Source organism: Staurois parvus, unplaced genomic scaffold (assembly GCF_062004578.1).
Source record: "Staurois parvus isolate SC_StPar_1 unplaced genomic scaffold, SC_StPar_1.0 ptg000131l, whole genome shotgun sequence".
Classification (NCBI taxonomy): domain Eukaryota; kingdom Metazoa; phylum Chordata; class Amphibia; order Anura; family Ranidae; genus Staurois; species Staurois parvus.
The window spans coordinates 4,111,393-4,123,985 of record NW_028317927.1 but is presented as its reverse complement, the minus strand read 5'-3'; the positions used below and the strand labels follow the sequence as shown (position 1 = coordinate 4,123,985).

Below are 12,593 nucleotides of genomic sequence, written 5' to 3'. Positions count from 1 at the left end.
GAGAGGAGGAGCCGAGCGGCACCGCGAAGATCGAGCGAGTGAAGAGGAGGAGAGCGGCCGGAGAAGGAAGACATCTGACAGGTAAGTGTCGGTACCATGGGAGAGGGAGGGAGCGAGCGAGCCCAGGCTGGAGCAGGGGTCTGCAAGGTAAGTATCATTGGTGTCAGTGGGAATAGTGCCCCATCATTGGTGTCACTAATACCAATGATGGGGCACTATTCCTCCCACTGACACCAATGATGGGGCACTATTCCTCTCACTGACACCAACGATGAGGCATGATTCCTCCCCCAAATGACACCAACGATGGGGCACTATTCCTCCCCCACTGACACCAAGGATGGGGCACGATTCCTCCCCCCACTGACACCAACGATGGGGCACAATTCCTCCCCCCACTGACACCAAGGATGGGGCACTATTCCTCCCCCCACTGACACCAAGGATGGGGCACTATTCCTCCCCCCACTGACACCAAGGATGGGGCACTATTCCTCCCCCCACTGACACCAAGGATGGGGCACTATTCCTCCCCCCACTGACACCAAGGATGGGGCACTATTCCTCCCCCCACTGACACCTATGATGGGGCACTATTCCTCCCCCCACTGACACCTATGATGGGGCACTATTCCTCCCCCCACTGACACCTATGATGGGGCACTATTCCCCCCACTGACACCAATGATGGGGCACTATTCCCCCCACTGACACCTATGATGGGGCACTATTCCTCCCCCCACTGACACCAATGATGGGGCACTATTCCTCCTCCCACTGACACCAATGATGGGGCACTATTCCTCCCACTGACAGCAATGATGGGGCACTATTCCTCCCACTGATACCAATGATGGGGCACTATTCCTCCCACTGATACCGATGATGAGGCACTATTCCTCCCACTGACACCGATGATGGGGCACTATTCCTCCCACTGACACCGATGATGGGGCACTATTCCTCCCACTGACACCGATGATGGGGCACTATTCCTCCCACTGACACCGATGATGGGGCACTATTCCTCCCACTGACACCGATGATGGGGCACTATTCCTCCCACTGACACCGATGACGGGGCACTATTCCTCCCACTGATACCGATGACGGGGCACTATTCCTCCCACTGACACCGATGATGGGGCACTATTCCTCCCACTGACACCGATGATGGGGCACTATTCCTCCCACTGACACCGATGATGGGGCACTATTCCTCCTCCCACTGACACCTATGATGGGGCACTATTCCTCCCACTGATACCGATGATGGGACACTATTCCTCCCACTGATACCAATGATGAGGCACTATTCCTCCCACTGACACCAATGATGGGGCACTATTCCTCCCACTGACACCGATGATGGGGCACTATTCCTCCCACTGACACCGATGATGGAGCACTATTCCTCCCACTGACACCAATGACGGGGCACTATTCCTCCCACTGATACCAATGACGGGGCACTATTCCTCCTCCCACTGATACCAATGACAGGGCACTATTCCTCCCACTGACACCGATGATGGGGCACTATTCCTCCCACTGATACCAATGATGGGGCACTATTCCTCCCACTGATACCAATGATGGGACACTATTCCCCCCCACTGATACCAATGATGGGGCACTATTCCTCCCACTGACACCAATGATGGGGCACTATTCCTCCCACTGATACCAATGATGGGGCACTATTCCTCCCACTGATACCAATGATGAGGCACTATTCCTCCCACTGACACCTATGATGGGGCACTATTCCCCCCACTGACACCAATGATGGGGCACTATTCCTCCCCCCACTGACACCAATGATGGGGCACTATTCCTCCTCCCACTGACACCTATGATGGGGCACTATTCCTCCTCCCACTGACACCTATGATGGGGCACTATTCCTCCCACTGATACCAATGATGGGACACTATTCCTCCCACTGATACCAATGATGAGGCACTATTCCTCCCACTGACACCAATGATGGGGCACTATTCCTCCCACTGACACCGATGATGGGGCACTATTCCTCCCACTGACACCGATGATGGGGCACTATTCCTCCCACTGACACCGATGATGGAGCACTATTCCTCCCACTGACACCGATGATGGGGCACTATTCCTCACACTGATACCGATGACGGGGCACTATTCCTCACACTGACACCAATGATGGGGCACTATTCCTCCCACTGACACCGATGACGGGGCACTATTCCTCCCACTGACACCAATGACGGGGCACTATTCCTCCCACTGACACCAATGAAGGGGGCACTATTCCTCCCACTGACACCAATGACGGGGCACTATTCTTCCCACTGATACCAATGATGGGGCACTATTCCTCCCAATGACACCAATGATGGGGCACTATTCCTCCTACTGCAAAATTACAGTTATGAAGTAGCAACGAAAATAATTTTATGGTTGGGGGTCACCACAACATGAGGAACTGTATTAAGGGGTCGCGGCGCTAGAAAGGTTGAGAACCACTGGTCTAGAGGAAAGAAGGGAAAGGGGAGACATGATTGAAACCTTTAAATACATCAAGGGGGTAAATAAGATTCAGGAGGGCAATATTTCCACCTCAAAACCAAAATCAAGACGGCGATATGACCTAACTGGAGAAAGTTCAAAATTAATCTCAGAAAGTAGTATTTTACTGAAAGAGTAGTTGATGCTTGGAATAAACTTCCAGCACAGGTAGTGAGCCAGTCAACAGTAAATAGCTTCAAACACGATTATACTCAGACAAAAGAAGTTAACAGACAACCCCTAATCCCCTCCCCTCAATCCCCCCCCCCCAAAAAAAAACACCCCCTCCCAAAAAAAAAAAGAAACCACAAAAAAAAAAAATGGCAGACTTGATGAACCACTTGGTCTTTTCTGCCATCACTTTTCTATGTTTCTCAAGTTGCCTGGGAAGAAAATGACAGTGGCCAGCAAGCGATGTAACCGCCGCATTGCTGGAAGGTGAAGGTAAGTATTAACGGGAGTTTAGATCCACTGTAAGAGTTGCAATTAAATCTTCTATAAGATATCTCCATAGGGAATATATTTGCATTGTGAGATGGATTAGTAAAGCACTCCAGAGCAGGAAGCAGATCTTGTGTATGTAATTAGCAAATACGGTTGCTCTCATGTACATTAAATTTACAAACTAAACACAGAAGCAGTGTTTTTTTGTACACACACACTGAACATTATTTACAACAAGCTGATCTCTTTTATATGAATATCTAAAATAAACAATATAGGGGAAGACTGTCATGGGCAAAGTAAGCCCTACATATTAAACTGCAAGATAAGATGCTTCATTAGGGAGAATTATTTAAATTATTTAAGGAGAACTGTATATAAGGAGATGATGGGAGGGTGGCGGTTCTGTTGTTCTGGGAAGATGTCATATGACATCCTCCCACTCTAGCTGTGCAAGTGCGCCCCTGGGGGCGTGCAGCGATCGGTGGAGCGCTGTGTCCCAGGGACACAGCAGATCACCAGTCGCAGTAAAGAGCCGATGACATAGGCTCTGTCATGTGATCAGCTGTGTCCAATCACAGCTGATTGCATGTAAATAGGCAATGCTGGTTTTTGACAGTCCTCTCCTCACTCTGACAGCGCGTGAGGAGCGGAGAGCCGGTAACCAGCACTCCTGAGAGGGGACATCTACACTGATCATCAGGGCACTGATCATCTGTGCCTTGATGATCACTGTAGCCCCATCAGTGCTGCCTTTCAGTGCCCATAATTACCACCTGTAATTATATTATCAATGCCACATACCAGTGCCCATCAGTGCACAACAATGCCACATATCAGTGCTCATCAGTGCACATCAATGCCACATATCAGTGCATATCAGAGCTGCCTTTCAGTGCTGCCTATAAGTGCCAGTCAGTACTGCATATCAGTGACTGTCAGTGATGCCTATCAGTGCCGCCAATCGGTGTGCCAGTCAGTGCCGCTTATCAGTGCCAGTTAGTGTTGTCTATCAGTGCCCCTCAGTGCTGCCTATCAGTGCCCGTCAGTGTTGCCTAACAGTTCCAATCAGTGCTGCCTATCAGTGCCATATATGAGAGCTGCCTATCAGTGCCCATCAGTGATGCCTGTCAATGCCCACCAGTGATGCCTATCAGTGTTCATCAGTGCAGCCTTTCAGTGCCCATCACTACAGCCTCATTAGTGCACATCAGTAAAGGAGAAAAAATACTTATTTACAAAATATTATAACAGAAACTAAGAAAAAACTTTTTTTTTTTCAAAATTTTCAGTCTTTTTTAGTTTGTTTAGCAAAAAATAAATAACCCAGTGGTGATTACATACACCAAAAGAAAGCTCTATCTGTCAAAAAAAAAAAGATAAAAATTTTGTTTGGGTACAGTGTTCCATGACCACACAATTGTCAACATGCGACAGCACTGAAAGCTGAAAATTGGCCTGGGCAGAAAGTGGATAAAAGTGTCTGGTAGGCAAGGGGTTAAACCCTTTTTTTTTTTCTTTTGATGTACCACTGGGGTAATTTCTCTTGATTTTCTTGGAGATACATCAGGAAGTGAGAGGAAATATCTCCAATAAATCCCTCAAAGCCAATTGTCACTAGAACAAGTATTCCTATTGGAAGATTTCCCCTCACCTCCTATTCTGATGACAGCTGTAAAATTATGGACCTTTTGTATTGGTGACAGTAGCCACCAGTACAAACAGAGAAAGTGAATCTTCTTAGTGGGGACACAGACAGCAAAAAAAAACAGAACATGGAATGCAAAAATATCCAAGCAAGACTAAAGCCGTATCAGAATTCACAGTAACAGTTAATTTTATTTTATTAATGTCTGAAAAACAGTTGAAAAACAAACAAACTACACAATGGAAAAAAAAAGCTGACATAATTATATAGTTAGTCAGGTTGAAATAGACAGAAGTTCATCTACTGTAGTTCAATAAATAACCATGACATGAATTTTAACTCTTTCTGTTACCCAATCAATTTTTGCACAAGTTGTCATGGATGAGCACCGTTTTCCAGTGGGCAAATGCAGACCGAACTGCTTCTCCTTAAGATGCCTACTTGCGCAATATTTCAGTTTTGACTGCAGGCATTGCTGTAGTGCTCTAGTCTACCAAACCCTCTTTTGTTGATAAAATGTTTATCTGAGAGTCTATGGTTGTGATGCAGGAGACAAATTTCCAAGCAAACCCACTGCAGTTCCTTGCTGCACTGCGAAAGCCTGATTTAAAAATATCCATTTTTCAGAGCCAACAATAATATTCCTAGTAATAGAAGTAGAGAAGGTTAATTGAGTGAACATTCTGACTTCACCAGAGTTTCAGTGTTTGTTGGATAGCATTAATGTGTTTCTAAACCTAAAAACAAATATTTTATATATTGCTGCTTATCAGTGCTTATATGATGATGGCTGAATCTTTGAACCATTCTTCCCGCCTGGTCTAAAGTTATTCAAAGGGTGTAAAGCACATTGGGGTATGAAGACAGCTCTGCAAGAGTTAACATAGTACAGAATTAAAGCAAGTAGTTGCCAAGGGTAAAGGAGGTCTAGTAACCAGCTCAAGGAGTCTGTTGTGAAGTGTGGTATCTGTGTCAGGCAGGGCATACTCCGGTAGTCAGGGGGGTTGTCTTTGGAAGTTCTTTCCACAACAGTCCATCTCCCATAGCAGTGGAAGCAGATCAGCATCATGGAGGCCCTCAACCTAGCCACCAGATACAGGAGAGTATGAAGACAAAGTGCACGCATGAGGTTCTCACTAGGCGCACGGCGGGACCCCATTCTGTCACTGGGAGTGAAGTACACTAGGCGGGTAGAGTGGGCATAGGCTCAGTGTGTCTCTCTTAAATGCAAACACCTACAGTCAAGGTGTGCATTGACACAGGACCAGAGAGGTAGCTGGAGTCCAGTTTGAGCATTCTGCGTACACAGTGTATGGCCTAGATTTAGGACCATCTTATGGTTGATTTTACCTGAAAGTGCTCAGGGGCATTGATGAGCACTACATAACTAAGGTACCCCATGTGCAAGGTGAGTAACCCTGTCCATAGTGCCTAGCATAGCCCAGAAGAACCCACACTGGGGGTAGTCCTCTTATGTCACCCTACACTTGACATTCAAGGAGGAAGGCCCACTCACCTGTCTCCTGGCCCTTACAAACTGTATTTATGCAAATACATTTGTCATCCGAGTCTTCTCCCCTGATTTGGACTACATGTCTCTTTTCATCTCCATTACATGATTACATGAAGGCGGGGCTTATAGTTTATGAATAAATCTAACGCAGTCACATATCAAATAACTGTTTAGCACTACCTGCAGAGGAGATGCTGGATTGTTTTGTCATTTTTTCGCACACCTGAAGATGATACACCCCGGTCACCCAGCACTGACCAACACACTTTTGAGCTATTTCAAAGAATTTATTAAGCCAAGTATAACCTAAAAAAAGAGAGGCTTAGCAAGTGTACTTGTAGGCAGGTGCAGTCTACGTTCTCCACTGCAGGTGCTGCTCTTCAGGAATAGCAATGCAGCTGGAGGAAGTTAAGAGAAACTGAGTTTCTCTATGGTTCCCTCAGTTCCCTGGGGCAGCGTTCAGATTAATTATGCTGGACCCAGGTGACCTTGGTGCCATCTTGGGTCACACAGAGTCTTTTTAACTCCATGCCCCCGGGGTTTCAGTGCGCATTTTGTGAGTAAACTAGTGTAGAGACAGAGCTCCTATTTGTCAGGGACAGCACTAACATTGGGGAGAGGTTTCAGAGGAGGAGGAAAAGCTTAGGGCTTAAGTCTGCATCTGAGCAAGCTCCTTCTTGGGTTGGACCAACCAGGCCACACCCCACTCCCCTAATCACTGTTGATTTTTCTACAATACGACATTTGCTAACAAGCTAACGATACTCTAAGAGATATAGTTAAACACCTGCAGTATTCTGAATAACAGTAATTACCAGAACTGAAGCTGGAGGCACAACAGAGCTCTCTTTTCCAGCAGCCAGTTCACTGAGCATTTGCTCTGTAGCTTCGCAATCACTCGATCCAGACCCAACCAAGATGGCTGCCCCCTGCACCAGAGACACTCCATATCTGAGTATTGCAAAGTGGTCTCCTGAAAGATGACTGCTGCACATCTGCATTAATGAATTTTCAGTTTAACCCTGTCTAAACTGCAGAAGGGTAATACAGCAGCAACAAAGGAAGAAGTTCCACAGCAGTTTTCAACTGCAGTCCAGGTTACAACCAGTAAGCTGAAATATATCAAATCTGCTGCCTGTAATTTTTCTTATACTACACTAATTTCACTTTCTGACCCTGCTGCATAACAAACGACTGCATTTTAATAGCAGAGTTATATAAACATGTTTAGTTTGAGCATACTGTACCAAGGTGCTATAAAGTTTACAGAACAGTGAGCTGTTTTAATTGTCTGTCCATACTTAATGCATACAATCTATACCATAGTTCTCTTTGATTCTTATAAAACCTGTGAGTAAATACCTGTACATAAAATGTTGTTACTTTTATTTATCTCTGTTACTAATGAAGGCACTGTACATTTTTTTTTTTTGTCTCTTATTGCAGGTTTATTGGGACATGCTATGCTCTGTTCTGGTACATCTTCTCACTGGCACATGTAGCGCTCTTTGTAACCAGATTCAGTTACAATGAGGAACTTCAGTCATTTGTGGGAGCACTGATTATTGGAACCTACAATGTGGTGGTGGTGATTGTACTTACCAAGCTTCTGGTGGCCATGCTGCACAAAAGCTTCCAACTTATAGCTGTAAGTTGTAGAAATGTCTTTGCATCAATGATAACTTTAGAAAGATTTTTCAGGTTAACTGTACCCATAAGACTCTTATTTCCATGGGAGAACCCATGCAAGGGTTCATATTTCTGGAGTATTGCCCAATGGCTCTGTAAAGCATAATAGCCTATTCTAGCTAATGAAAACCTAATGATGATCCTTCCATTGGTGCAGTGAGGGAAAAAATGACAATCAATCCTAAACAATGGTCATAGCCAATCCTCCGAGTTCCATGGACCCAGTTAAACTTGTTACATTTCCTACCCCCATCCCTAGTAACTGGGGTCCATAGTTGTAACCAACAATTTAATAATGGTTTTGATGTTATTTACAAAAGAGTTTGGGGAAGGGATTATGTGTGTTCACAAACAAGGATCAGAAGAAGTGGTGCAGTTTTCATTTAATCCAAAAAAGGTTTATAATTTTACATAATTTACTCAAGCAGCATTCAGATTTTATTATACATTTAGTGTTTAGTGTAATTTTACATCTTTAAGTTTGCTTAGTAATGTTGTTCTTTTGTGATGTTAAGTCAATAAACCGATAGTAGAGAGTTGCATAAAAATCTTACTATTTAGAGAAAAAAAGTGTCAAAAAGCAGTCAGTTTTGATACAATGACAGCTGCTAGAGCCATTTGAAAGTAACCTGGCCAGTAGACAGCTGGATGGATATTCACCAAGTGCATAATCCATTAAATGATCCCTCTGTACTTTCTCTATCTGTATAGCAATTCCATACAAGGGAATGGACAGCTTGGAAAATCACATCTGATTTTATCTTCTTAAAAAACAGATGAGAAACAGAAACCCAACACTGTACAGTAATACTTTATAGAAATTATAAAGGCACCAAGTTGTAGTTGAGAAAGGCACTACGTTGTAGTTTTCCATGTCAGGAGAACACATTTTTGCATTTGTTCATTTAAAAACAACGAGATAACTCAGCTTAACTTATCCATCAGTTTAACATATATATGATGCTGAAACTTTTTTTTTCTCATTTTGGATAAAGTTGGCAAAGATTAAAACCCCTATCTTTTTTGCCAGTTTTCTCCTATTGACCTGTAGACACAAAAAAGGAGTGAGAGGAGATCTTTCCAAAGTGAGGGAAATGCACTCTTGTACAGGTGTCCCCATTACAAGATTATCCATCTTTTGTAATTCTGGTAACAGAAAGGTTTCAATATCCTGTCAATCTTCTTACTGTGAACCTGTAAGCTCTTTTAGCCCAAGGGCATCAAAAAATAACTTCTATTACCATTATTAGTATGAAAACTGTTTTGGGGGGCCTTCCCTAATTAAGTTTATGACTGCTGGCTGACTTTATTTGACAATATGGCTAAATCCTGCCAATGGCCATTCCCTTGTCCAGTGAGCGCACCTGAGTGGCCAACAAAGGCGCTCTAACTAGACAGAAGTATGGCAATAGATGGAGCTTAGCAGCCATGAATTAAGCAAAAGTCACGTCATAGCCATTACCTTTAGCAGAACCATGGTTCCTTTCTTCCTTGCATACTTACTGATAAGTGCTGCTTTTTCCACAGCTCGGAAAACTTAGATTTGTGTATACTTGGATTAAACCATCTGTGCCGGTGCCATATTGAAGAAAATACATAGTAATGTGTCTGCACCTAATTTTAACATTTAATAAACATATTTTTAAGTTAATGCACTAGGCTGGTGCCCCTTCTGTTTGATTTTCTCTATTCAGTATATTTGGACTCCCCCGGTCCTTTGAGGGCAGCAAGGTGTGCATATCCCAAGAATTTCGTTAAGTGGTCCTAATGACATTGATTCCATCCCTAAGCGCAGGAGTATCTGGGTTTTCCACTTCACCATAGCAATGTGTCACCCTGGTTTGATCATATTTAGGGCGCCTGACAAGGATCTGTGCTGTACTACCTGCCATAGAAAGTTTCACTGCTGTCATTAGTTTATTTCATGTTGTCTTCTCTCATGGCTGTATACAGCTGCATTTATACAATGTTATAATAAGCTGCTCTAAAATCAACAAGCAGATGATCCCATGCTCATAGGGCTTTTTAAGTATCTGTCTTTGGATATCTGATCTATTATTGACCCTTCAGTCCTAAGCCTAATTTTTTTTTTCCTAGCATCTTTTTCTTTTTCACATATGGTTTAGACTATATGATCTTCCTATTAGATACATTTTTAGAAGCAGAGCTTAGCTGGGATATTCCTTTGTAGCTTCCACAATCCAACGGGTCACCTTACCTAACTAATGGGCATAGAGTACTTGTATTTCATTCTAAGGGAAGATATTTTTCTTTCATACCATGGGAGCATGGATGTTTTCACTTCCAGCTTTTATGAGTTCAAACTCTATACTGTCTTTTCTGAGTATCTCTAAATTTTTCCATAAGTATTCACAGCACTTAACTTTTGCCACATTTTGTTATGGTACAGCCTTATTCCAAAATGGATTAAATTCATTTTTTTCCCTCAACATTCTATAAACAATAACCCATGACAACATGAAAGAATTTCTTTGTGAAATCTTTGCAATTTATTAAAAACAAAAAATGGAAAAAAACACATGTACATAGGTATTCAGCTCCTTTGCCATGTCACTCAAAATTGAGCTCTGTTGCATCCTGTTCGCACTGATCAACCTTGAGATGTTTCCACAACTTGATTAGAGTCCACCTGTGGGAAATTCAGTTGATTGGACATTATTAGGAAAGGCATAAACCTGTCTATATAAGGTCCCACAGTTAACAGTGCATGTTAGAGCACAAACCAAATCATGAAGTCCAAGGAATTGTCCGTCGACCTCCAAGACAGGATTGTTTTAAGGCACAGATCTGGGGAGGGGTACAGACAAAATTCTGCAGCATTGAAGGTCCCAATGAGCACAGTGGCCTCTATCATCCGTAAATGGAAGAAGTTTGGAACCACCAAGAATCTTCCTAGTTCTGGCAGCCCGGCCAAAATGTACGATCGAGGGGTCTTAGCCAGGAGGTAACCAAGCACCCGATGGTCACTCTGAAAGAGCTCCAGTGTTTTTCTGTGGAGAGAGGAGAACCTTCTAGAATAACAACCATCTCTGCAGCACTCCAGCAATCAGGCCTATATGGTAGAGTGGTCAGATGGAAGCTACTCCTCAGTAAAAAGGCAAATGGCAGCCCACCTGGAGTTTGCCAAAAGGCACCTGAGGGACTCTCAGACCATGAGAAACAAAACTCTATGGTTTGATGAAACTAAGATTGAACTCTTTGGCCTGAATGCCAAGCGTCATGTCTGGAGGAAACCAGGCACTGCTCACCACCTGGCCAATACCATCCCTACAGTGAAGCATGGTGGTGGCAGCATCATGATGTGGGGATGTGTTTCAGTGGCAGGGACTGGGAGACTAGTCAGGATCGAAGGAAAGATGAATGCAGCAATGCACAGAGACATCCTTGATGAAAATCTGTTCCAGAGCGCTCTGGACCTTAGACTGGGGTGACGGTTCAACTTTCAACAGGACAACGACCCTAAGCCCACAAAACAAAGGAGTGGCTACGGGCCAACTTTGTGAATTTCCTGGAGTGGCCCAGCCAGAGCCCAGACTTGAACCCGAAGGAATATCTCTGGAGAGATCTGAAAATAGCTGTGCACCTACAGTATGCTCCCCATTCAACCTGATGGAGCTTGAGAGGTACTGCAAAGAAGAATGGGAGAAGCTGCCCAAAAATAGGTGTGCCAAGCTGGTAGCATCATACTCAAAATGACTTGATGCTGTAATTGGTGCAAAAGGTGCTTCAACAAAGTATTGAGCAAAGGCTGTGAATACTTATGTACATGTGTTTATTTTCGTTTTTTATTTTTAATAAATTGCAAAGATTTCAAAACGAACTTCTTTCATGTTGTCATTATGGGGTATTGTTTGTAGAATGTTGAGGGAAAAAAAGGATTTAATCCATTTTAGAATAAGGTTGTAACATAACAAAATGTGGTAAAAGTTAAGCGCTGTGAATACTTTCTGGATGCACTGTACATGCCCCATACCCACCCACATGCCTCAAAATAGAAAGGAATACAAATACAGTGTAAAAAAACTGTAAAACTATGTTACATACCAAACAGGTGGTTGTAACGGCCCAGTTGAAATATCGACTGCTCAGTTAAGCCTATGAGCAATGCGCAGGGGAGTGTTTCTTCACGGTTACGTGATAGTTTATGTTTTTTGGGTTTATTTTTGAGGTATGCAAAGAGAAATTACACAAACACTTGCAGGTAAAGTCAAACTGTATATAACATGTATTTAAATAATGAAAGATAAAGATAACAAATGTAATATTGGAAATATATAACAAGAAACGTAGCTATAAATGCCTTTCACCAAGTAGTCCCACCCGTTTTTCCTTAGCAGATGATCAATCCAGATGCATGCCTGTAGCAGCCCTGTTGAGAGACTAACTTATTTCAGTTTTGGCTGTGGTATATAAATAAATAATTGGTAGTAATGACCAATCATAACCCTTGGAAAGTAATATTATCTTCTAAGGATGATAGTATACATTCCTGAGTCGGCTTTGTCAGTTTGTCAGTTACATATAGTTACATAGTTGGTTGTGTTGAATAAAGACACCAGTCCATCCATTTCAACCTATGTAGGTGTGTGTGTGCTCATGTCTAAATGTCATATCCCATATCCCTGTATATTGTATTCGCTAAGATGCCCATCTATGAGTTTTTTTCAAACTATCAATACTTCCTGCTGACACCACCGAATGTGGAAATGAGTTCCTTACCGCTTACATCCT

At 43.3% G+C, this 12,593-nt stretch overlaps 1 protein-coding gene across 2 annotated transcripts in view; it reads left to right on the top strand.

The window, feature by feature from the left end:
* TRPC1 (transient receptor potential cation channel subfamily C member 1) overlaps window positions 1–12,593 on the top strand; it is a 98,395-nt gene that overhangs the window by 70,978 nt on the left and 14,824 nt on the right. For both annotated transcript variants that reach the window (XM_089672566.1, XM_089672567.1), the window contains one exon: window positions 7,599–7,800. In XM_089672566.1, coding sequence (XP_089528692.1) covers window positions 7,599–7,800 — 202 coding nt within the window. The remainder of the gene's footprint in view (window positions 1–7,598; window positions 7,801–12,593) is intronic.